The sequence below is a fragment of the Triturus cristatus genome, chromosome 6 (genome assembly GCF_964204655.1).
Source record: "Triturus cristatus chromosome 6, aTriCri1.1, whole genome shotgun sequence".
In the NCBI taxonomy this organism is placed as follows: Eukaryota; Metazoa; Chordata; class Amphibia; order Caudata; family Salamandridae; genus Triturus; species Triturus cristatus.
Window position 1 is genome coordinate 1,230,587,388 of NC_140589.1, and position 26,980 is coordinate 1,230,614,367.

The 26,980-nt window shown below is 41.1% G+C and overlaps 1 protein-coding gene across 2 annotated transcripts in view; it reads right to left on the reverse strand.

Moving 5' to 3' along the window:
• The window catches only part of SYNJ2 (synaptojanin 2), a 583,647-nt gene that overhangs the window by 219,271 nt on the left and 337,396 nt on the right, over positions 1–26,980 (reverse strand). For both annotated transcript variants that reach the window (XM_085612162.1, XM_085612163.1), the window contains 3 exons: positions 25,355–25,507; positions 25,096–25,261; positions 18,554–18,745 (listed from right to left, as the gene is read on the reverse strand). In XM_085612162.1, coding sequence (XP_085468288.1) covers positions 18,554–18,745; positions 25,096–25,261; positions 25,355–25,507 — 511 coding nt within the window. The remainder of the gene's footprint in view (positions 1–18,553; positions 18,746–25,095; positions 25,262–25,354; positions 25,508–26,980) is intronic.

The window sequence follows — 26,980 nt, forward strand, 5'->3', positions numbered from 1 at the left end:
CCAGACTAACAAATACTTGAGGTCCGCCAGAGAAATCTCCTTCCACAACCAACTTTTCTAAGTGTACATTGGCAGTGGCTAATGGATGAACAACTATTTAAATCATTACACAGACAAGACCGAGGGTTTGATTACTAGCATTCACACTGGTACGTGGTCGAAAAGTTGGTAACCTTCTGAATTCGAATCGTGTCTGTCTCCGGTTCCTGCAGATCACAATTTGGGGTTTATTTCAAATAATTACTTTTCTGCTTGCTCTCAAATATCCAAGGTGACATCCATTTGTTCCTTGTATTTGAGACGTTTGACGAAGTTCCAATCTTTCATACCGAGCAAACTTAATTTCATCAATGACAATTTTGGATGTCAATTAGATTATGGAAACGCTTTCTATGTAGGTCTTCGAGCATACTACCTTTGGCATCTCTAGTTTATTCAAACTGCTTCTGCCCACCCTTTATTCAGCCTGACAAAACAATCACAACTGTGATCAGCTACATTGCCTACTCACACTAAGCACATCTTGTTCAAGTCCCTTTGTGTGCATCAAAAAGTATTATATGGTTCTAGCCTTCTGTTCATCAAACACCAATCTCATTCTTTTGCCCTGCAATGATTCTACAGTTATCAGCGTTGCTATTTATAATCCCAGAATTCCCCGCTCTTGTAACGGCAGCTGGTCCTTTACTACCTTACAACCAAAGCTTGGAATTATTTTCCTGTAAGTATCTGTCCAATCTCTGACCACTTCTTTTAGATACTGCTCAAGACGTATTTGAGAACTAGAACGGTTTTCTTTATCTTGCCTTGTAGTGATTCCCAGAACACTCTTTGTGGTAATTGCGTGCTTAATAAATAAATACAATAAATGAAAACACAAGTATCTTCACAGTACATCCAAATTGCTGAAATGGAGTTGTCACCATCCTTTGACCAGAACAAATATGCTTCAGGCCTATTCTCTCCTGAATAAGGGGAGAAATTCAAGCTACTGGCTGTGGGGTCACCACCAATAACAACGGCTTTCAAGGAGAACTGTGGTGCTCTAATGGGCATGATGGTCACTTGGGATGAGTTAGATGAAACAACACTCTCTCCATGACAGTATCAGCCTGCAGAGACCCTCACATAGAAAGCCAATGAAGAGAGGCTAGGGGATTTTAAATGGCATTACTCTTATGCTCAAGCGGAGGAGAGAGAGATCCAACTGACAGAAGAGGGGTATTAAGGGCTCATCTGTCCATTCAATTCCACCCTCAAAAAAATAGTGCTGGCTGTCTGCTCACAATAATCCTGACCTGTAGGGTAATGCAAGGGACCACCTACATCAGAGGCATGCAACACGAGAAAGAGAAGGCCGACAATTACTAACCTCTGTGTGTTATGAGCCTACCAGCCAGTTCCACTGACGGGAGAGATACTGAGGAAGCATAATCAAAGAGGAAGAAGACACTAGGATCGCCATGGGACACAATAGCATATGGGGATGAAGTGCTTAAAGAACCTCAACTGCTTGACCGCATCTTCTAAGCCATAATGAAGAAGATGATTACCATAATCCTTGGAAAGAGTTCTGGCATCTGAGTGAAGAACATATGCCTACATCGTAGATGGTATACCCTAGCTTCTACGTTGAATCTATGCTTGGCTGCAGAATTGGAGAGTGTCAGGGAACTGAACAAGTAATATTTTCAAGAACTATCTAAGAAGGAATGACTAAGAAAGAGAAGGCTGCTCCAACTGCATAAATTACTAGTCACTGATCAGTTGGATCATCATCCACAAGAAGAAATTACCACATCTCAGCTATGCTAGAAGAGTGATAAGACCATAAGAGTTGGAAGTCTATGGTTTCAACTTCTGTAAGTTCCTGAGTGGAAGTTATTGATCACAGAGAAGGCAAACTAGTCACAGGTGAAAGACCACATGGAAGAAGCTCTCTACACCAACATGAGGTTTCAGACCACTTTCGTCTCAGTGAAAATGAACGAGGAGAGAAGCAGAGCTGTCCATAATTAAAGGGTAAGGCCACACTGTTCATGCCTGAGGTGCATAATACAAGTCAAAACTGACCCATCACCCACTCAGTTTGCTCTTTGATTTACATGCTGATGCCAGCAAAAAAGGCCATGGTGCAGTCCCGGGATAATTAGAAGACAAGGAGCCAAGTTCTCTATAGAAAACGAGAACTACCCATTGACTTACATGCTCAAGAAAGATGACTGATGACAGATGGCACACTCCCTCCTCGCTATGCAACCTCGAATACAGAATTTGCACTCACAAGACAGCATTGATGCTGACATTCTGTCCAGAAGGGCCAAACATGCTCTTACAAACTGTAACCAGGGGATCATGGCTGGGGTAAAAGAAGGATGTCACCTCATTAGAGACCTGTCTACCAGTGAGACCTCAAACCATCTGTGAGCCATTGATTTTCTGAAAATAACTTCTCAAGCCTTCCTCTTGCCTGCTGTAATGTTGTGAATCAGTAGCTGCTAGAGTTGCTCAGACTAAAAAATAGAAGGTGGTGCACAGTTGTTTGAACTTTACAATTACTGAAGCACTGATCACCAAGAGCGAGGACAGATGCCTGACCAAGTCAAGTATGAGTATCCTTAAGTTAAAATTCTCCTTGGACACTAGAATAAGCTAGTCATTAAGTGAGACGTTATAAATAAGTCTGGTATTATCAGAGAGATACAGAAAGCAAATGACAGCCAGTAAAGAGCATTTGGGGGACAGAAAAAAACCCTTGAACCAATTAGATAAAAATGTTATTGGCTGTATCTGGGGTGAGCAGTGTGCTCGTCACTTTGCCAGCAAAACCATCTCCAGGCTGGCAGAGAAACCAGCCACAGTTTTAAACCAAGTTTTAAACTACATTTTGTATTGTTATTTCTTCATAGAAATTGCATAAGGTCAAGGCTAAAGGAACAGCAAATAGAGAAGGAAGAAAAGAAAGGAAACGGCAAACATCAAGGATCTGTACTTCACATTAATTTTGGAATCCACAAAATGACTTCAAAGGGAGAGGTCACTCTTTTTACTGAATTAAGCGTAGAAGTGGACTGTGCACCTGCTGCAATTGGGACTCTAAAACCTTGGTACCTGATGAATAGCTGCGATCTGAATTTGTCTTGTTGGCTGAACCTTCCTGTGGAACGTGGAAAAAACCTGATCAACCCTTTACTTTGCTGGCTGAGGAACTCTTCCGCAGTCTTCTCATCATTCAGCCTGCAGTAAACAAGTCATCCGGTCACAGAGGAATTTGGGTCCTGGTACTCGAGCCCATATAGCCATGAGGGAAGGACTCCCTGACCAACCACAAAACTAACAGCACATAAGGATCAGCTCTGGTGCACAAACCACAAAGGTTTTAAAGGAAAAAGATCAAAAAAAATCTTTTGTCAATAGTTTGCGCTCAGAGAGAAGGGACTTCTCAACGAGTCGACCAACAATCACTCCCAAGGAAAACAAACATTGGCAATGCCAATAGGTCTGGCTTTAAAATCATGTTGTATGTTAATATGAAGAATTACAAGTATATAGCATGGGAATGAATAAGTATTAATGTGGAAACAAAGAACTGCAGAGTTATATTGGTGTAGTTAAAAAGCCAGGTGGCAGTTGCACTGCCAGGACAGACCTAAAAATCCATGTAGGTTAATGGCTTTCCTCCTTCCCATCCGTGCTGCTACCTGAGAAAAACAACAAATTATGTCGCTTTTTAAGACACTTTAACAGCATTGCGATTCCATGTGTGTGCCCCTTAATGTTCAGGTTTACACAGCTGAATAAATAAACAAAATAATTACAGCTGCGTGGAGGGCAAGAACTTTTTTTTGTGGAAGCACACCTCTTCTGCCCAATCAAAACAAGTACTCCCGACTCTCAGCATGTGGGCGGAGTAAAATGCCCCTCTTTAGTAATGCTCACATAATTGTCTGGCGACAGCTGAGCTGTCATGCCAAATCATAAAAACAGACCAGACTCGCAAAGTCTTACAGCTACAAAACCAAGTTTCAGCTATAAAACAGATTCAAGGAGACATTCACTGTTCAGTGGTTCTACAGGAAATGTAGCAGGTGCAGAGGGAACACAAGCAGGTGTGTAATCATATATGCAAAGTACGGCTCACCTATATTTCATGAATTAACAGTATATCGTGGGCAGCTTTCCACTCTCTTCCTTAGGGGTATCAATGCGAATAGGTTAAAATAAATACAGTCGAAAGAATAGCAGCACATGAGGATCCATTCTGGAGTCCATGTTGGAGAGCTAAGGAATGTTTTAGAAGTGAAAACAAACATAAAAACAACCTTAATACTTTAAATCCATACAAAAAGGCCTGTGTGAACTTTCTCACACCACCACATGCCACTAGAAAATGCCAAGCCACAAAGAGCTGCAGAGTAACAGCAATGAACAAAGTGGCCAAAGAAAGCTGGTGAAACGCTGCACCCACTGGCACACTCTGACATATGAGCTGTATGGAGGAAATCACTGTAATGAAAAGTGCTATTGTTAACTCCAGTCCAGAGAGATGACTCATTCCATTAAGTTGATCTATTTTTGAAAAGAAAATACAAATCACAATTGCAGCCCTCTAGCTTTCGTCGTCACTTCAAACAAGTAGTGACTTGGCCATGTCCTTAATACTCTGTATCTGAGATGGCATGGTAGGCAAAAAAACGATGGGTTGGAATGCTTCCCCGAGTGATTGCCTTGTGTGTGTTTGATGCAGCTCACAGGAAATTGGTTTCTTACCTGTAGCAATACTTTTGCACCATAACACCCACTACAGAATCACATCATGAGCATTCAGCCATGGAGGAGATAGATCTGAAATCCTTTGTGATATATCAAAAAGTGGCCAATAACACCAAATGTGTTTGTAAATATGCGCAAATGTTACTGCAACAAAAACCCCAAACTTTTCAAAGTCTTCTTGCCATCTTCAAGTTACTGTGTTTGTCTAGACCATTCCTTCACCAAGAGTTGTGACTGCCCCTATAAAAAGTGCTGACTGCTCACATGGCATGCAGTTTGTATATATAATGGAATACGACAGGAGAGAAACATGCTTCTTTTGAAGTGTGGATCTTTCGTAGAGTCACATGATGTGCAGAGATGACCGCGAGGACACAAAAGAGAGAGTTGGATGAGTTGTTAAGCACTGCTCGTAATACTTGGAGATCTCGTCATGAATCGGAGTCAGTCCAATAAAGAGAGGTTTGTGAACGTATGTACAGAATGGCATGCAGCACCTCTGCAAATATCATACAACAGGACGAAAAAAAATCCACTGTCACTGTTCCTCTCTAGTATAGAGTATTCTAGCACTCAGACTGTTTCACTAGCTACTGATAATAAAATTGGGGATCCATGGTGCCACTAATGACTGAGTGGTCAATGTGCCATCTATTGCTTGACCAACAGAGTCTAGATTGCCCAAACTCTTGGTCTACTGAATAACGTTTTTAGATCTGCTCTTTGAAACTGCCTTAGTTGCCTCACAGACTAATGTTTTTCCAAAAGGTGCGTTTAAGTGTTAGTTAGATTTTGCTTCCCCAAAGCCTAGCATGTAACATGGGGAAATGGGTCAGTTTTCCTTTGTGCCCGTTTATTTTTGTAGCATATGCTTGCAAAATATATATATATATTATGCATGAGCTTGCCAAAGTCAGACCTACTGGTTTGCCAATGCTTGTTGTAATTTCGTAGCCCAATGTTTGCAAACAACTCCCCATTGAAGTATGAGGTTCATTAAAGAACACCAGCAGTTTAATTGTCTCCGTTAAAGAAACCCTGAAACTAACTACGGAAAGCTTTTGGATTTCAGATTTGTTACACCCCACAGATAATTATCTTGAAAAGAGCTTGTTTATTGACAGTCCCTCCAGTTCACCTATGCTGAATTAATTCAATGTTATTTTTTATTTATTTATTTATTTAAGGGTTTGTATAACGCCAGAATCAACTCCGAGGAGTATCTCTGCGCTTTTGTGGAAGCGTATCAGCTGTGCGTGCGGAAACTATGCATTTTTTTTTTAAACAGAACAGAGTGGTTTTAAGTGATTTCCTAAAAACTAGATGGTTAGAACATTCTCTTAGAAGAAGGGGGAGATCGTTCCAGTATTTCGGTCCGAGGTATGATAGAGATTTGCCTCCTAATCTTGCTCTCCTAATTCTAGGAACCGTCAACAGATGTTTAGTACTGGAATGCAAGGATCTCGGGGGTGATAGAGAGTGAACTTTTCTGACAGATAGCTGGGGCCAAGATTGAGCAGTGCTTTATGAATGGTACAACAGATCTTAAATTGTATCCGTTGGCGTATTAGCAGCCAATGGAGTTTTAAGAGAAGAGGGCGGGAAGCTGATCTGGGCGGCATGTTCAAGACCAGTCGTGCCGCTGTATTCTGGACCACTTGTAGTTTGTTGACTGAAGTTTCATTAGCAGAAAGCAACAAGCCATTGAAATAGTCTAGGCGACTCAGTATGAGTGCCTGAGTCAAAGTCTTTCGAACAGAGTCTGGAAGTAAAGGGAAGACTCGTCGAAGTAGACTCAAAGTATGGAAACATGTACCAACTGTCTGGCCAACATGCTCTTTGAAAGTGAGGGCATGGTCTAACCGAACTCCCAAGTTTTTAACAGAAAGGTTTGGAACAGTAGGCTTTCCAAGATTAGCAGGCCACCAATTAGGGGACCATAATATGGGAGCCTCCCCAAAACGTAGGAGCTCGGTTTTCACGACATTACATTGGAGAAAGTTACTCCTCATCCATTGTGATATGGCATTCATGCCCAAAGAGAAGGTCTCCTGAATGGTAGGAGTGAGTTCATTGAAGGGAAAGAGCAGCTGTGGTTATGATCTCAGAAGCTATGGTGCTGAGCTGAGCAGATTTGGTTGCTATAAGGTTTCCCATAGCTCCAAAGGTTTTAGATTGCCCTTTGTGATATTTTCATAATTTCAGTGCAATTATGAGTGACATTTCAGCGGCTATGAGTGACACTTTCTTGTGAGCAAAATCAAGCAATGAAGACAAGGGAACATATAAATATCAGACATTGCACCCCTCTGAGGAATGAGAAACTCTAAGAGGATCTTAACTGCTGTAAAGCACCAGTAACAGAAGGGCGCTAACGCTGCCTAAATGCTGGACGTGACAGAGTGGTCTCAGGTACTGACATAAGATAGAACTGATACAGGTCTCAAATGTTTGCCCTGTGAAGAAATCCCTATTAGACTAGACCATGAGAACCTTGCACTAATGTAGTAACTGTATGAAGTCCTTGTTTAACTTGCTATAAAAGAGTGTAAAATCTCGTGCAATATAGGAGACCCTTTCCCCATTTTAGGAAGGCAAATCTATGCCCGATTTTATGGAGAACTGGCTTTGGTTTTTTCAACTGCTCAGAACAAAATTCTGTATTTGTACTAACTCCTTAGTAAAACCTTTACAAGTAGATTCTTGTCAGTCATCTGTGACTGGATGACTTTACTCAAGTGATGCGGCTTCATTGGTCGCCCCAGTAGTGAGAATGAACCAGCAGGAAGCTTTGAAGTTCTGGCATTCACGTTAATACATTCCATAACAAGAACCTTTTCAGAATTTTACTTATTTTGTGTCTTTATTATTTTTCTCATGCCTGTGAAAAAATCATAAAGTAATAAATAGAATAAACCAACCCGAGCATATGCACAAAAATGATTGAGAGCTGCAATTGTATATCTGGCTTAAGGGGGTTCTACTATTTATTCTTAAGATATTGGAAATTAGCACATAACAGAGAAGACAAATCTACGTGTGGCACAGAAGCAAACAAGTCAGGTTCTGTAAACATTCACATGATGGCTGTGACAAGGGCTGTTAAAGTCCAACCTCACGAGGACGCCTCAGTTATTGTGCCTTTTCCTTAATAATAGAAATCAGAGAGAAGCCGAACAGACTCTGACAACTATGCGCGCCACAGACTTCGATCTGTCAGCCCGATGATCCACAACTGGACCCTTCTGCTTATTTCGTAGTTTTGCTTTTGGACACGAACACCCGGCCCAGTAGCGGTGAAGTCTCTTGCCAGGACTTCAATGCTTCCTGCTGGACCCTTCTCACTGCTGGGGCGACCAATAAGGCCGCATCAGTTGAGTAAAGTCACCAGTCACAGATGACTGACAAGAATCTACTTGTAAAGGCTTTACTCAGGAGTTAGTACAAATAAAGATTTTCGTTCTGAGCAATTCAAAGAACCATAGACAGTTCTCCATAAAATCGGGCATAGATTTGCCTTCCTAGAATGGGGAAAGGGTCTCCTACATTGCACGAGAAATTACACTCTTTTATAGTAAGATAAACAAGGACTTGATACAGTTACTACATTAGTGCTAGGTTCTCATGGTCTAGTCTAATAGGGATTTCTTCACAGGGCAAACATTGAGACCTGTACCAGTACTGTCTTATGTCAGTACCTGAGACCACTCTGGTACCTCCAGCATTTAGATAGTGTCCTTTAATTTCTGGTGCGTTAAAGTAGATATTTATGTTTCCCTTGTCTTCATTGCTTGATTTTGCTCACGAGAAAGTGTCACTCAAAGTCGTTGAAATGTTAAACATATTTGCACAGAAATTATGAAAATGTCACACATAGCAATCTAAAACCTTGGCAGCTATGCTATTAGAGACAGTGCTCAGGAGTGCCACAGGACCGGACAGGTGTGCCCCAGGCTCCAACACATCGGCAGGTGATGCTAATGAACCAGCAACGTGGTGGACAAGTGTGCCCTCTCCGTGGCAACAACACAATGCATTTTCTTTGCACTGCCTTTTTTGGTGTATTTGCGACCTAAGCATTTCCACCTGAAACACGACGCGGGCTCTAAGAAACACGGAGCGTGCCCTACGTCATTGGCACCAGAGTGGTGAAATAAAGAGGTGTTGAGTACTAATTGGACAATACAGTGACCGCACATTTCATGTAGTAGTGCACCGCACCTACTTATATTACACACATTTATAATATTTCTCTCTGCTCAATGAAATAATTAAATATAATAACATAACTATTACTAGAGTAATCTGGCAGGGGGGCGAGCGAGCCACGGTACTGGCCACCAGCGTCATGAGGCTGCACTGCAGCGTCATGAGGCTGCACCATCATCTCTCCCAGCAGTCACGGCCCGCCTGGACTCGTGCCAGCATCATGAGAGGCAGAGGGACACCAGACTTTCTCCGGCAGCCGCAGTCTGGTCCGGATCGAATCAAGCGGCATGATCTGATGAGAGGCGGCAGGCTGGGGCACCAGAATACTGGTGGGACTGTAGATGGCGGGCTCCAGCCAAACTTTATAACTACCCCCCCGCTCTCGCTGCAGAATCCGGGCCCGCCTATTAGTCCTGTATTAGCATTCTGATTGGTAAAATCATGGAACACTGTCTGCCATCATCATGTCCTGTGAATAGGCGGCTGAAGTGAATGGAGGCATTTAAAGCAGCTGAGTCAAGCTCCAGCTAGTTCAGAAACTGTCAGTCACTTGACTCTGCGGCTGCCAGAGCAGCGCGGACCGAGCACTGCTTTGCTTAATACTATTAGCAGTGCTTGGCTGGACAGCTTTGGGATGCGCTATAAATGCGTGATTTTCCATTTCAGTGCGGTAATGCGCATGACCACACTGAAATGCATTAGTCAAACGCTTGATGCGTGCTCCTTGGCAGGGCTGGTTTTCACTCCGTGGAAAACAGAATGAGTCTGGTGTGCATGTTCGTGCAGGTACACACCACCATTTCCATGTCATGTGAGAGTAATGTGTGCAATGGCATCAGTACGTACCAGAAACAGATGAGCACTGGTCTGAAGAGGATACTGAGAGGTAGTATGCAGAAGATAAAAGGTCTGACACAGAGGGGAAGGAAAGTTGGCGAGGAAGCAAAGTTAGACCTACAGAGAGTAGCTCTCCACTAATACCAAATCAGATCGAAATGTAATCCATCGTGAGAAATGTGCTGAATGGGCAAAAGGGCAATTAATAAAAAGCTGCGAATAATGTAGACAAGTGAATAAAAATCCAAGAACACATGGCATGGATCTAGTTCCTGGTTCCTGTTATGCTACAGACACATTCTCTCCCGAAATATGCAGCACTTAATCTGCATGGCACCATTTACTGCTAACAGCAATATAAAACTCAACCGGTGCTGTGAAAACACAGTCGATTAACACCCTACGACCAATATGGCATGATTACAAACAGAACAGAAAGAGCTACAATTTGAGGCGGGGGCTCCATGGAACAGCATGGCTTGTCATCAGTGTACTTTTAGGGGAACGCTGCTCTAGAAAATCTCTAAGGGAAAATTGAAATTCCCAAGATCGTTGTGCTATACAGTTCTCTATTTATATAAGTACATAAATAAAGTTCGGCAGCCCACATTTTAGCCCAGTTTCACTAGATGATTCAAGATTGGCTCAATTTCCTCATCAACAGTAGTAACCCATTCATGCAAAATTGTGATGGTCCTTACAAACAAAAGCCAGTGAGCATTACAGGCAAGGTCTGACATTAGAGCGCTAAACAGCCATAGGAGTCACAGTGGTTAAAGAGTCCGTCTCATCTTCAAAGTCTAGAATATCACCTAAACTTTCTGACCTGACCCGGATGCTTGTGGTACCAAAATCTGGAATGGTTTTAGAAGTTCATGAAGTGTTAAACTCCCTCTTTTGCACCACCTCCTTTCCATGTTCATGGGTTTTGGTCTCCTTCCAAAGAGAATAGTGAAACTAATTGGTCATAATTAAAGTTTTGCACACAGCGATTTCAACATGCAAGACGCAACTGTATTTACTGTGCATTTTTCACTTTTTAACTGACTATAGTTAACATGGTCCACATTTAAAATGGCCAGCATTAGACAACCATGTTTCTTTTTGTCTTGTATCTTCTCTTTTAATTTGTGAGCAAAGCTGTACCAGAAACTTCAAATGATATATAATTTATTTTTCTTTCTTAAGTGAATGTTTAACTTTATACAATCCTTGGAGCATGAAGTAATGAGCACCTGCGAGAGAACATCTTGGAACGGGTGTATATTCTTTTGCTGCAGATAGCTAAAGTTTAAGAACACTTAGAGAATTCATCCTGGGGGGCGTGGCTTAGGAGCCGAGGGAGATGGCTGCCGTTCCGAGGAGGTCCGTGGTGGCGTAGCGCAACGGGATCTCTCCAGGGCTCTATTTCTGCTTCACGGGCCCCGAGACCGCATTTCCATGCATCGGAGCCTCTCCTGCTCTGAATGTGACCTTCGTGGGCGATTGGGGTGAGCGCGAAGGATGTATTTTTGAACTTTGTTTCTGACCGCGGCTCAATGCCGAGTCGCGGCCGCCATTTTGTATATCTGTCGCTCCCAGTGTTTCCCGTCTGCCAACCTGACACGCTGTACTTCACAATACAATGTTCCAATGGCACAATTTCAACATTTTCCTTTATTTCTTCCTCATTTTTCTCTCATATTGAATAATTTATTGAGGAATTCATACTTTTGACTGGAACCATTTGTTTTATTCATTTTTGCTTATTTCTCCTCAAAACTTACCTACTGTATCTCAGACACCATTTGAGGACTTTGGGCTTTTTTTTTTTTGCCTGTGCAACTTATTTCACACATCTTCTATGGAAATGCCTCGTACTAACCGCAGTGGTTCTCAACACACTCACAGCGCATCGTTAGAAGACCATAATCCCTTCAGTGTACTGCAAGAAAATATGGAGGAGGCAGTTAATGACTCTGTTGGATCAAGGGGTTCTACTCCTAATACTCCTTGTTCATGCTCCAAACCCGGCTCTAAAATACCCTCCGCATCCATTTCTTCGTCAGGCAAACGTGTAAAGACGAACCCACCTTCTCCTACTAATTCTTCCTCTTCAATTTCAATGGAACTTCTACTTGACGAAATTCGTTCCCTTAAGCCATACATGGAAGAAACTAACTCTCGTCTCCAAAGTCTTGAAGATAATTGGTCTCACAATGATCAAAAAGTTGAGGGCCTTGTGAAACGAGTTGACAGGCAGTCACTGATAAAGTTCCAACTTTACACAGAGAGATACAGCAACTTAAGCAGCTGGTTGGAAACTTGGAAAATCTCAACAGGCGAAATAACCTATGCATTTATGGTCTTGCTGAGGGTCTCGAAGGATCCAATCCCATCACCTTTTTTCAATACTTTTTGCCAACTCTTTTGGGCTTTCCGGACTCTCCTTCATTGAATATTCAATGAGCTCATTGCTTAGGACAGAACACTCATTCTTCTCCTACTTCATCCTCTTCAACGAAGCCTAGAGGAGTTAACTTGTATTTTTTGGAATACACTGACATGCTTAAAGTCCTTCTTGCTGCCAAACAAAAAGGGAAAATCTCTTGGAATGGATGTACTCTTTTTTTGCCCAAGACTACGCCAAAGTAACTGCGGACCGTCGAAAGAAGTTTTTGGATATGAGACCTGCACTTCGCAACCTAAATGCTCGATACGACTTGTTCAATCCATGCCTTTTCAAGGTGACCTACAATAATAAAACAACTATAAAGATCCCGCGGCTCTTCAACAGTTCTTGAACACCTGCAGAGATGAATCCATAGACATTCCTCGGCCATAATGTCTTGATTATTTCAATAACGTTTGTTATTTCCTGTACATACCTTTCAACCTGCTGTATTTTACTCTGTTAAAATGTTCTTTGTTAATATTCTCTTTTTCTTCTTTACCAGGTGCGGTTCTGTGGTCCTTTGCTTTATGTCCTCTTCGTTCTTCCTGGAAGATGTTCCCCATGCCGTTCCCTCCTGGAGTCTTCTGTCGGGTGTGCTACCTCCCCTATGTGGGTCCACCAACCCCACTTCCAATGCATGTTTGTGGTATGTCCTTTTGTTACCTTTTTTCTTTATCATGTATTTGGATTGTTTTGTTTTCTCGTTTTTGGTTGCTTTCTTCTCTCTTTCCCAAACTCTTTCTTCACTCTATTACCGAACATTTGACTGGTTTTGCCTTTTCGTTCTCTCTGTTCTTCCTTTTTTCTTAACTTCCCTTTTCATATATTGCTTATTTTTCAAACTCTATGATATCGCTCCTATTATTTCTCCTCCCCTTTTTTCAGTCCTGAATTTGCACTTTTATCTTTATTCACTTATCTTTTCTCTCTTTCTCAGTAGTGAATCTGATCACTTCTCGGTTTGCATAGTAATTGTTCATGTAAAATGTATTGGTTACTTTTAGAGTCACTACATTGAATGCTAAAGGAGTAAACAATCCTATAAAAAGACAGAGGGTATTAACCCATTTAGCTAAATTAAAAACAGACATTGCATTGATTCAAGAAACCCATTTGTCTGAAACCGAAGCCGCTAAACTGAAAAGATGTTGGGTAGGCAATGTTTTTTCCTCCCCTGCTTTAGGTAAGAAAAATGGAGTCTCAATTCTTTGTCATAAGAAATTTCAGATCTCAGTTATTCATCAAGAATCAGATTCAGAAGGTCGTTGTGTAATTGATAAACTTCTCATTAATCAGATACCTGTAGTTCTTTTTAATGTTTATGCACCAGTTAACGTTGACTATGTTTTTTGGACCTATATTTCTGATAAACTTCTTCTATTTGATGATGATTATATTGTTTTTGGCGGAGATTGTAATCAGGTGCTTGACCCCGTATTAGACAGGCATTCCTCAGTTAAATTTGTTAACACTAAGATGCACTCGCAATTCACTTCTACAATACACCGCAAATCCCTAGTTGACATTTGGAGGCTCTGCAACCCAGATCTTCGAGAACATAGTTTCTATTCCCCTCCACATCAATCACAATCCCGAATTGACTATCTCTTCTTCAGTAAATCCCTATCACAACAGGTTCTCTATTCTGAAATTGGCTCTATTTTAATATCAGATCAGGCCCCAGTTTATGTTGATTTGATACCTTTTACCCCTCATGCTGGTAGATGGGGTTTAAATAATACTTTATTATCGGATCCTAATTTTTCAAGTCAATTCAGCTCTTTTGCTTCTGAGTTCTTTTCTTTCAATTCTACCCCAAATTCCTCTCCTGTAATGGTCTGGGACTCTTTCAAAGCTGCAGCCAGAGGCTTTATAATGAATTTTGTTTCACAAAAAAAGAGGTCTTTTGAAGCCCAAACTGCCCAATTGCTCACTAAGATTAAGCAACTTGAATATTCTTATTATCATTCAAACACTGAAACATCTTTAAAAAGTCTTATCGATGCAAAGTTTACCTTCAATAAACTATCCACTGAAGCTGCTTCGTCCTATCTTTTAAAATGTAGTTCTCGTTATTATGGAGGCCAAAATAAAATGGGAAAATTATTAGCTAATTACCTGAAAATAAGACGAGAACGGGCTAGACTAGGATCCCTACAAACTGCTGCAGGTAACTCAGTATTTAAGGACAGTGATATTTTAAATGAGTTTGTCTCCTTCTACAAAAATGTATATACCCCTGAACAGCAACCAACCTCAAATGATCTTTCTTCTTATTTTCAATCTATTGAATCCTCTCCTGCTCATGTTACTGATTTCAGCTCTTTAGAAACTGATATCACTTTGTCAGAAATCACACATGCAATCTCAGTATTAAAAAGAGGAAAAGCGCCTGGACCGGACGGTTTTACTATTGAATTTTATGCGCACTTTGCCAACCTCCTTCTCCCGCATCTTTCACTTCTCTTTAACTCTTTTATTGCAGCCGGTTCGTCTTCTGGTACTTTTCAAGAGGCCATGATATGTTTAATCCCTAAGGACAATAAAGATCCTTCTCTATGCAAAAATTATTGCCCAATTTCATCTTGATTACAAGTTATTTGCAAAAATTCTCGCCCTCCGTATTGACCCCATTTTACCTAATCTTATTGGCCCCGAACAGGTGGGTTTTGTAAAAGGTCGACTCTCATCCGATAACTCTAGTCTTTTTTAACATCCTTAGTAAAGCTTCCTCTCTTGACTACCCCATTGCGGCTATAGCTTTAGACGCAGGAAAAGCTTTTGACAGGATAGGATGGGATTTCATGTTTCAGGCCTTAAAATGGATACGGTTGCCTCAAAAAATAATCTCCCTTATTTCCTTATTATACTTAGGCCCTACAGCATCTATTTTCGTTAACGGTAAATCCTCGGACTATTTTCCTCTTTTCAGAGGAGTAAAACAGGGATGCCCATTATCACCTCTCTAATTTATAATAGCATTAGTGCCCTTTTTACCCAAGATTAGACAAGATACTCAAATTACTGGCTTTCAACTGGATACTTCCCACGTCAAAATGTCTGTATATGCGGATGACATTCTTTTATATTGCTCCAATCCTGCCACGTCATCTCGTTGGCTTTCCTTTGATCATTGTATTCATCCTCCTATTTGGATTTCTATAGAAAAGTATTTTATATCCCCTTTTGATTTGACAGAATCTCTCGCATTTACTAATATAGCATCCTTTCGTCCTCCAGTTATTTCCCATACGTGCAAAATTCTCATCCCTCTTTCACCCTCCTCTTATCCTTCACCTTCTATGTTAGATCAACAGTCTATTTGGCATAATAACTTATTACCTATAAATAATCGTACCATTTACTGGAAAACATGGAGACTCAAAGGATTACTTTGGATTTCACAACTATTACTTAATGATGTCCCCCTATCTTTTTCTGAACTTCGAACAAAATTTTCATTACCGTCATCTTTTAAGGCACATGCAAAAACAACAGCTGATGGACAGAATGCAGAACAATGTCATACATTCACCCCAGTACAGAGATCTGGGCCTAAATCCATCAAATGTGTGTCTTTTGGTTTCTCGGCCTAAGTGCGCCGGGTATGCCTAGCCGTAGGTCCCGGGCTCACTATGCCACTGGATTCAAGCTATCCTGGCTGAAGAGGGGTGAAACCCCGAAACCGGTCCTAGGATGCTTGTTTCCAGTCCAGGGAGGACCTGGCTTGGCAGTTCGGGCTGGACTGTTCCCATGAGGCACAGGGTCAAGACTGATTTGCATATGGCCAGGTCTAAACTGGGGTGGCATGGTGAGCAAAAGAATGATGGATTTAACCCAGATCTCTTGACTGGGGGAGAATGTTTTGATTTGTTCTGCATTCCGTCCATCAAATGTGTATCTTTTAAGGCACAGTATAATCTTTTGCTTCCTTCTCTTACCCAATATCTTCTTTCTTTATCATCTGCCCCCAATACACCCTCAAGATGATCCACCCTTTTTCCAATATTAATTTCTTCTCCTTCAGCTTCCTCTCTATATAAACATTTATTTAGTCCCTCAGAAAGAGTCAACACAAAGACTGAGTTGACATGGGAAAGGGATCTAACAGAGTGCTCGTCGACCCTCATTTGGAATACACTATGGCTCAAAATCCATAAAACTTCTAGAGCTGCTAACACCTCTCAAACCCTTTATTTTATTTACCAACTCCTTTTATTTACCCCAGCTAAACTAGCCTCCTTCACTCCGAACTCTTCATCTACATGCTGGTCTTGTCCCTGCACCCATGCTGATTTAAAGCATATGCTTTTTGAATGTCCTTCTATTTCTCACGTTTGGCAATTAGTTTGGTCCCAAATTAATAAAATCTTTACAACTAATGTGTCTTTCTCCCTTTCTACCATTTTCTTAGGCTCTTTGTCTCCTCACTGACCCTAATCACCATCTAATTTTAATTTAGTAGATTTATTATTAGCAGTAGCCCTCCATTTAATATCCTTAACTGGAAACAGGCAGATAAAGTTACTTTTAAAGCATGGTGGAATGCCGTCTGTTTCCATCACAGACTTGATACTAATTACATTACTCCCATATCTTTATCAATTAAAAGAGATCTTTTGTGGCTCCCTTTAACTACTTACTTAACCTGGGTAGCGTCTTCTACTGCTGTACCACTCAACACTCTGGATGAAGTTCGGAAACCTCCATAATGAACTGTGTTGTCTTTTTTACTTCTTCAAATATCTCTTTATTATTACTCCTTACACTGTAATCCTTATCATGGTATGGTAAATCAAACTTTAAAAAAACAGAGAATTCATCCTGCTCTTGCTTGAGAATATGGTTATGTAAATGTACTTTAACCTGATTGGTCCCCTTCCACCCTGCAGGTGTAGCGAAATGTAGAAAAAGAATGGTTTAAACTAATACAATGCAGACTTAGTTTAGAGATGGTTTCCTCACTTGCTAGAAGAAGCTTTACTTGATTCATACTTACTGCCTTTCAGAGGCTTTCCATGCTTTAATCCAGCCTTGCCCCCAACTTTCCCCAACTTCCTCCTAGCTTGGTAGTGTGGGGTTTCTCTTAATGGGAAACAGAGTCTGCTTTGTTATTTTGAGACAACTTTATAACAGTTAGTCCTTGCATTTATGATTTTGAACTGCTTTGAAGTATATTGACTAATGCATTAATGTATTAATGTGGCTATTGAAATTCCACTAATTTGATGATTTGACTTTGAAACTGTGCTAATCTTTTAATACCCCTTTACGGTTTGTAAAACTAATACTGTCTGTCATTTTGTGAGGCCTAATGTGCTTCATGTTATTGAAATGCATTGATTGCCATGTCAGCCTCAGTTGGAACTAAAGATTCATCTATGTGAGTGCAGCCTAAATTTGAGGTTGTACCAAAATATGCATGGTGCAAGGTACTACCAGACATAACTATGTAGGATACAGTGACATGAGGATACAGAAAGATGCACAAACACAAGAACCAGGATCCTGGCTGCAAACGATCCCTTCCCTGCTGGTATAGACTGCCTGACAAATAAAAAATATGTTTTGCTTCAATTACATTGTAGAGAAGGTATCTCACAGGAGTGTCAGTAGGATAAGGGAGATCCAGAAAGAGGATGCTTTTGCAAGCCAGTTCTCCTGCTGGAGACTACCTGGTGTGACTGCTCCCCAATGACAGAGTGTTCTTAAACAAACAAAAAAAGGTTTCTACCTTCTAGTTTCAACCATTTGGCATGAGAAACAAGCTTTCAGCAGCTATTGCTGATTTGAACAGCCACAAATGAGACACCCAATCTGCACAGCAAAAAAGAAAGCTGGCTGCTTCAATCAAATCTGCAATTTGAGCAACGTGTATGCAGTGAAATTTTCTTTACAAATTTTAGATTCCATTTTTTTCATCGCTCTGTATTCTGCTCAATTGAGCCTATACAAGGGTATTGTCCAGTTTTTCTTGCTACTACTGTGGTGCACCAGGTTCCATAGAGCTATTCCTGAAGTGCTGTCTGTCTCTGCAGTGCTAGGAGTTTCCACAGTTTCCTAAATGTATTTAATCAAACTAAGAAGCCAAATTCTATTCAAAAGATCAATATGGTGGCGACAAGCTATGGCAACAGTAACATTAATTCGAAGTACATAGTGGATCGAGAACAATCCTATTCCAGTTTCAGATCCCTCTGTTGGGATGAAACTGAAACGAATAATTATATTTTGCTAGACATTAAATGTTAATTACTAAAATCAACTATAATTGTTGCAGCCTTCATATTTCTGTCTTACCCTGGAATTCAGTAGCCCCAGAAAGTTTGGGGGAATCCAAAAGCCAGTCTGTTAGCTCGCGAGTGCTGAGAATATTACTTCGAAACTGTTTGCCACCGTTGACGTTCCAGGTTCCCATGGCAACTCGAATTCTCTTGAAATTTGTGAACTCAAACTGACATTCTGTCATTGCTTTCAAAATGCTGGGAGTCACTGTTAAAGGAAGAAAAATATGATTATTTAACTTAACTTATATTCTTTGTGACACAGGTCCATCTAGGATGTTAACAGTGAAATATAAAATATAAAATATTCTTTGATTAAGCAAGCTGTGGAAAACATATGTTTTTAACATCTTAAACATTAAAACATTTAACAGACATGGAAAAGATTGTACACTTTTTGGCCAGGGACACAGAATCCTAAGGGTATTATCTTCTATGGGTAGACTGTCACCCATTCAATCTAGCTGAAACCATTAAAACAAGATTTAAAACCTCTTCCAATTTTGCTTTCATTATGTAAATTAAAGTACAGGAAAGCTGTAATGACATGGGCGTCAGGAGTTCCCAGTTACTCTACCAAAGAAATACCTCTAATTGTTCATAAGTGACCAGGACCTCCTAGCTCATTTACACTGGTGAATGTAGAAGGTTAATGCTCCATTAACAAAATGAGATTTATCTTGTCCATTGTTGCATGTTGAAGTTTGTAGCCTGACAGTTCTATCATGCTATGAATCTTTCGAATGAAAGACAGCAAAAGCTGATGCGGAAGTACTGTGGTCTCAGCATTACAGAAATCTTAGAAGCGGCTCCAATTTATTGTTCCATGACCTGTCATGTTAGCCTTTTTCTGAAACTGACAAAGGATGTCAACAGTGTCTGCAAGCATGCTATCTGAAGACAGTGAGCGTGTTAGTCATTGCCCTGCCTACCTGGCAGAACTTGAGAAAATGGCATTATACAATTAATCTCCTTTTGTGCAGAATGTTTTGACAAGATGCATCCATTTGTGTTTGGATCCAAATGCCAACATAGCTATGTGCGAAGTTTCTTGCAGAAAAGACGAGACCAAACAATTAAACTGCTTGATTATATGCATACTAGCATGGCTCAAAACAATTAAAAGAGAAAGTCACACCATTTGCTCCAGAGTTTGAAAGTTGCATTGTGCTGAGAATAATCTGCTATCCAGCCTGCCAAATAAATGTTAAAACATTACAAAAAACCTTGCTAGAGTAATAGTACCTCACCGTCTGTTATTTTGCCATTGTTGCTTTGCAGAATTGTCATTAAACATTCATTTTCTGTCAGAAGTTTTTTTTCTAATGGATGAAAAATTCACAAGCTAGAAAAGTGACATTACAACCCATGATGTGTATTTTGGTGGTTACAACATGGATTCTTTACAAAATGTCATAGTATACTTACAAAAAGGCATAGTGTGCATTGTGTTCCACATTTTATATCTGCATGGCTCAACAAAATTGAATATTGAAGAACTGCGAGGATCCCATTAGCACAAACTTAGTCCAAGTTGAACGGGAGGTAATTAACCCACTTATCTCAGCTCCATTAATCCCCAATTATGTTGATCAACTATGTCCTAAACTATGGATAGGCCCAGAACTGCCATAAATAAAGGTTCACCTTTGTCTGTGACTACAATGCCTCATCCAGTGGAATATCCCCTGCTGCTTTTCAGCCAACAACCAGAATAGTTGAACCATCGCAGATATGTTTTGGAGATACAGCCTTACAGTTGGTTAGCACCTATTTTCTCCACTAATTATACCAAAAATGTCAGGTCTAGCCCACATCTCATCACAATTCAACTGATCCACCATAAGGTATTTTGTAGAATTTGGTATCTGCGGCAACTCCTCAGAAATGTGTCTGCACAACGTTTTATATGAGAGTCTTGCCTTAAAGGACACATTATTCGCCTACAAGCTACTATAACATTTTCTAAACTCTCAATAATTGTTATAATAGGGCTACAAATGCTTACCTACGTGTCACTAACTTTTTGAGATGTGGACACCGTTTAGACTCACTTTTATGTTACAGGCCAATAGTTTGTCTGCTTTTATGCCTCTGCTGTAGGTTTCATCTGTCTTGTATTTGATTGAGGTTTAAATACTCACTACCCATGATCAATGCCTTCACAGTATTGCATAATGTTTGTACCAGAAACCTGCAGTGAGAATTTCTAAAATAATACCCTATTGTTTCACGATCTTCGCTCTGACTATAGGATCCTCCAGCACCAGTTCATTCAGTTTCCACGGTCCGCAGAGTCAGTCCTTCATGAGGGGAAGGAATATTGAAAACAGCACAGGAACATTTCGATGTACCTCTTTTAGCCAGTAACTCTACATATTCTTTGCGGAATTTGATGGATAATCTGTCACGACCCAGTGCTTTACAGGTCTGAACATGTTGCTTGCCCTTTTTATCCCATTTACCCTGATCACAGACACACATAGCTTCCTAACATGATGGTATCTCCAGGGTAAGTAAATCTTATGAAAAAGTGCTTTGCCTCAGTAATGAAAGGTTGGAGATGTGCAACATTTTGACATATATATCTTTAATCCTAGCGTCTTCCCTGGTGTCTGTACCATCGACTTCCTGCAGTTAATCAATAGTCATGGTGGTGTCTCATTACGTACGCCCAAGGCCAGCCTACTGCCTTAGCTTTCATCCCCCATCCTTCTGAGCCATGAGTTTAGACTCTAGGCATTTAATTTTGCAAGCTATGGTGACCCTGAATTAATCCACTTGGATTTTGATCCCATGTAGATTAGCGAAGACACAAACTGGCATCTTTGGGTTTCAGCTGCTTAATTGATGTGTCTCCAAGACCATCCAGATGGAAGTTCAATAAATGATAAAAAAATACTCCATAACTTCTAAACTCAGGCCAAGTCTTTCCCCGGTTGATATTGTGCCTTTGTTGACATAACACTCAAACATCAAATCCGGTCCAACAAATGTTGATGGATTGATGCATACAAGGATGGTGTAAAAAGGCATCATAGATCATTAACATATGCAGCACCAATACTAAATATGTCAAATCTTAGATAGAATGGGTCGGTAAAAGCATAAATGTTGTGCTTGGATTTCAATGGATGAACTAATTGTTAAAATTAAAGCGCAGGAAACGGAGTAAGTTCCAAGTATGCTTTAATGGCCATCCAACTCTCCGCAACAAATGACATATGTCAACATTCTAACCCAAGCTTCAGCGGAGCATTCCACGGTAAGGGGAAAGGGAGGGGGAGGGGGAGGTGGAGGTGGAACAGTGAGATTATAACACATTTCCCTTATTGCCAACAGAAAACACATTAAAATTTAGCAATCTTGTCTCAGCTCCAATATTGTCCATTTTCAAGAAGGACCACATTTTTTAATGTTTTGGCTATACGACAGGGAGGGTTGAACTTGCTTGGGCTGTACCTGCACCACATCGCCTACCCTCCACCCTGGGGTTTTGACTCTGTTCTTTTTATCATACCAAACTTTGTATTTTGCCTGGTGCAGTTTGACCTTTTCGCTAGCTTCTACGGAATTGGGATTTGACACTTTGCCACCCTCCAACCAACTGGGGTTAAGTTTAGTGCAGGGTTCTCTCCTCCTGAGGGACACAAAGGGGGAGATTCCTGTTACCAGATTGGGGGAGGTGTGATATGCCCACAAGCACTCACGCAGGGATGATTCTAATTCCCAACCATTGGTAGAGGCTAGCTGAATGTGTTCTTTAATGAGCCTATTGGCCCTCTCTGCCTCTATACCAGGCCATTGCCGTTGGGGCAGTACAGGGCAGTCTTCTCATGTTTAATGAGAAGTTTGGCTAAAAGGTCAATCATATGCTGCGACGTAAATTGTACCGCATTGTCCGTGGCAAGTAAGGATGGTATACCCTCCTTCGCAAAAACGTCTTTGAGAAACTCAAGAACGGCACAAGTGTTGGTGCGATGAACACATTTATATGAGATCCAATGGGAAGTGTAGTCAACTAAGACTAACATGAACTTCTTCTGAATACCCAAATTGTCCATGGGTCCAATGATTTCCATGGCCAGCTTGCTCCATGGCTTAAGGGGTACTTCAATTGGAGATAAGGGTGCCTTCCTTACAGATTTGGTTTTGTCGCTCCTGGCACAGCTAACAATCCTTCACCAATTGCTCTACCATAGCGTCCATTCTAGGGAACCAGAATTTCTCCCTCACCCTTTGTTTAGTAAAGCTGCATCCTAAATGCCCCTTAGGTGCTAGTTCCACTATTCTATTCCTGAGGTTTACAGGTGGAACAATCCTATTCTGATGGAATACTCGGTTTCCTTTAGTGCTTAATTCATATCGGACTTCACAGAAGTCTTTGAGATTATCCTCTAGTTTGCTGCACTTGCTGGGCCATCCTTCCTTCATTATCGCTTTGAGAATGTGTAAGTCTTTATCTTCTTCCATTCCTTTTTCCCATTCCTCCTCCGTCAGTGCTGGCTCATTCACCACCAAGATAGAACTGTCTAACATTTCTTTGGGTTGTTCATTTTGCAAAGGAGCTCTCGACAGGTAGTCAGCAATCTTGTTTTCCTCACCATGGACATACTCAACTCTAAATGTGAAATTCTCCAGTCCTAAGATCCATTTTCCTATCCGGTGAGTGCAGTTTTCCGTCCCTTTCACCGTAAAGATCAAAGTAAGTGGCTTATGGTCTGTACGAACAGTAAAATTTTAACTCCACAGGAAAAACTTGAAATGCTTTACTGCCCAGAAACATGCCAGTGCCTCCTTTTCAATTACCGAGTAATTACTCTCTGCCTTGGAAAGGCACGGAGAAACAAAAGAAATTATTTTTTCTCCCTTTCCATCTCTTTGTGATAGGGTGGCCCCCTAGCCCCTTCTTTGATGCATCAGTGGTAAGGATTGTCTTTTTAGTGGGGTCAAAAGTGCCTAATGCAGGTGAATACAATATCTCTTCCTTCAACGCATCTACAGTTCACTTGTGCTGGTCATGCCATTCAAAATCCTTGTTTCTTTTTAGCGGTTCACGTAAAGGTTCACACTTTGCAGCAAAATCCTTGACGTACTTGGCCATGTACTTCATGAGACCAAGGAAGGACTTCAGTTCAACCTTATTCTGAGGGTAAGGAGAGTCTTTGACAGCTCTCAGAATGTTGTTTTTCGGTCGGAATCCTTGCTCGGAAATGGAATGTCCAAGGTAGTCGACTGAAGTCACTCTAATTTGACACTTGGACTTCTGCACCGTCAACCCCACATCCATCAACTTCCTGAACACAAGTCTAAGGATGCGGTCGTGGTCTTCGACTGAGCAACCGTAAACCAGGATATCACCCTGGAAGCACATTGTATGGTCTACATCTTTTAGGATCTGGTGCATGATCTTCTGGAATAGCACTGTGATGGATGCCAGCCCAAACGGCATCCTCTTGAACATGTAAGCTCCTTGGGGGGTAACGAAGGCAGTGGGGGGCCTTGAGTCAGGGTGCAGGTCTACCTGATGGTAAGCCATAGACAGATCAATGACACTAAAGAATTTAGCCTGACCCATGGTGCTGAGCATCTCGTTTATGTTGGGGAGTGGGTACCCCTCGACCCAGATGTTTTCGTTTAGGCTTCGTAAGTCCACGCACAAACAGATGCCCTCCCCACTAGCCTTGGCTGCGATTACAATGGGCACCAACCATTCAGACATGTCTACAGGTTGTATGACCCCCATCGTGCATAATCTTTTGAACCCTCTTTCTAAGGGCTCCCTCATTTAGTTTGGTACTGGACGCAACTTGTGTATAGCTGGTTTAGCATTCATCTTGAGATTAATTATGTTGGTAATCACGAAGGAGTCCCAACCTGTCTTCAAACAGTTTGGGGAACTCTTCACAGATATTGGCGCTAAGCGAAATCTGATCAGTCAGCCTCTTTTCATATGGTGTTAAGGAATAACAAATCTATTTCACGGTTTTCCTTCTTCCAGTAACGTAAATGGAGAGAGTACAGAGAGGAGAAATGGCCACAACTGCCCCCTTCGCAGCAACTCGTCGCCAGTGTTAAAATTAAAGAGCAGGAAACGGACTAAGTTCCAAGTATGCTTTAATGGTCATCCAACTCTCCTCAACAACTGACATATGTCAACATTCTAACCCAAGCTTCAGCGGAGCATTCCACGGTAAGGGGAAAGGGAGGGGGAGGTGGAACGTACCAAAGGGGAAACAGTGAGATTATAACACTAATGTTCACAAGACAACCTATAGAGAATATTGTTGTGCATTTATTGTTATAACACTGCAGTACCTAATGTGCATAATGGGGTAATGATTGAGGTATTCATTTGAATGGACAGCTACAAACCTTTAAAAGTGACTATAAATTTCTTACTTGAATGTGTTTTAAGTCTGTGTTCATGATGACAACACAGTTTGGTTAACCAAAGTATAAATCATTGTAAATAAATATGTCTTTCAGGACTTCACATTGTAAAAGATGAGCATGAGGATTTACCAAACCGACGCTACCTAGTTACTTTAGACTTACCCAGAAGAGCTGCGTTGCCCATTAACATCTTTCCTTTGTCTGCATATTCTTCACTATAGAAATCCCCCATGAGTAGCAAGTCAATGGCTTCCTGCTTCACTCCATCAAAAAAGTTTGTCTGTATGGTTCTGGACACAGACCTTGCTCCGTCTTTGATCTTCCCTACCTGTATTGCAAAGATAAAAACAATTGTACATTACATAGCAACAATAAGCGCAAAACAAAAATCTAACTGAAATAGGTTAAACATGTTTCATACTTTTGCTTTTCCTTTTAGTGCTCGGCTGCCAGTGAAAACTCGACTTAAATTGTGTGCATTTAGAGACCACATTGCCTTGTAGGACTCCTCAAAACGCTCAAGGACAGACTTCTTATCGATCACTCCCAGGCTCTCCAGTTGAGTGCGTAGACCCTGTGCAGCAATACAATGAAATAGGTCATATTATTTTGAGCAATGCACTGTGCAACAATGCTATTTATACTGGAGTATACATCATCCCAATTCATGTAATTTTTCCACCCAATAAAGTGTTAGTCAAGCAAAGAAATTATCTCCAGGATAACTCTGCTCCCTATATATGGATCAATGCTTCAAAACTCAAATCATCTTATGCTACACCGTTTTAAATAATGCAATGTCCATCTCTTGTTGGGTGTATCTGTGTTCAATCGGTTGCCTGTTGATTGTTGGAATTTCCAATGGTGGAGACTCAGTAATAGGGTGTGGTATGGATATTTGGGCCTTCCACATATTTATCAGAGTGTGATAGGTGGTGCTTTTGTTTCATGTAGGGAGTGTCTGTATCTCATGACCTTAGGGTACACACCCCTGTCTGGTGGTTGTCACTTTTGCCAACGCTGTGGGTTTTGAAGTTGGATGACCTTCCACAAACCCTTGTGTTCACTAGGTTTTATTTTTTAGTTAATGGGCATATGTAGTTGTCTCTGTGTCCTTTGCACGCTTATTGACATTTTCTGGGTATTGTGGATTTTACTACAGACAAAAAAACCCCCAAAAAATTCTAGATTTGACATGCACAGAAAATTTATGTTCCTAGAAAAACAAGGTCTACCCACTTCTAAAAGTAGGTAGAACCTCCTGCGGCGATTGCCAAGCAGGGATCCACTAGGGAGGGGTAGCATTGGAAAGGGGAGATTCTCCCTTTTCCAACGATACCTCTACCATCTGCCTACGTGCTCGGGAGGCTGATATAGCCCCACAAGCACATAGGCAGTAAAACTGAAATAAGCCAATCTGCTCATTTCAGTGTCGGTTTCGGTGAAACTTTCCGAACAGCCTCTGGAACTGGGGAAGCTCCTGATGCTGTTTTGGACTAAAGGAAATACCTCTGGTGCCTGCACCAGAGGAATTTCCAGTGCCATGTGCACGGACGGCCTGGAGCCATCCGACGCACATGAGCACCGTAGCGTTGGACGGCCCCCGGCTGTCCGACGCATGGAACAGGTTAACATGTGCAACACATTTAAATTAATTAATAAGTATGTAACCAGTGCGATCACTAATAGTTCACGTTTAAATTAATTAGGTTAATCAATAGACTGATGTAATTAAGTTTATTACATATTCCCATTTAATAAGGATTGTTTGCTTTCTATTGATATAAAATTGTAACATGCATTCATTTTGATTTTGGAGTTAACTTAGCTTGATGTTAGGCTGAAAGAGTTTTGCTTTAATGCTGCCAGTATGCTGTTTTCTTTCCTTTGCAGGTGTGATCTAGAGTTTCTCATTAGTTAGAGAACGGCTTATTGTTATGTATTACACTACTGATACGGAAGCCTAGGAGAAGAAAGGAAACGTGGAGCAATGATGGTGAGAGAAATGCCTCCTGTTTATGGTGTAACAGGAGAATTCAACATCCAA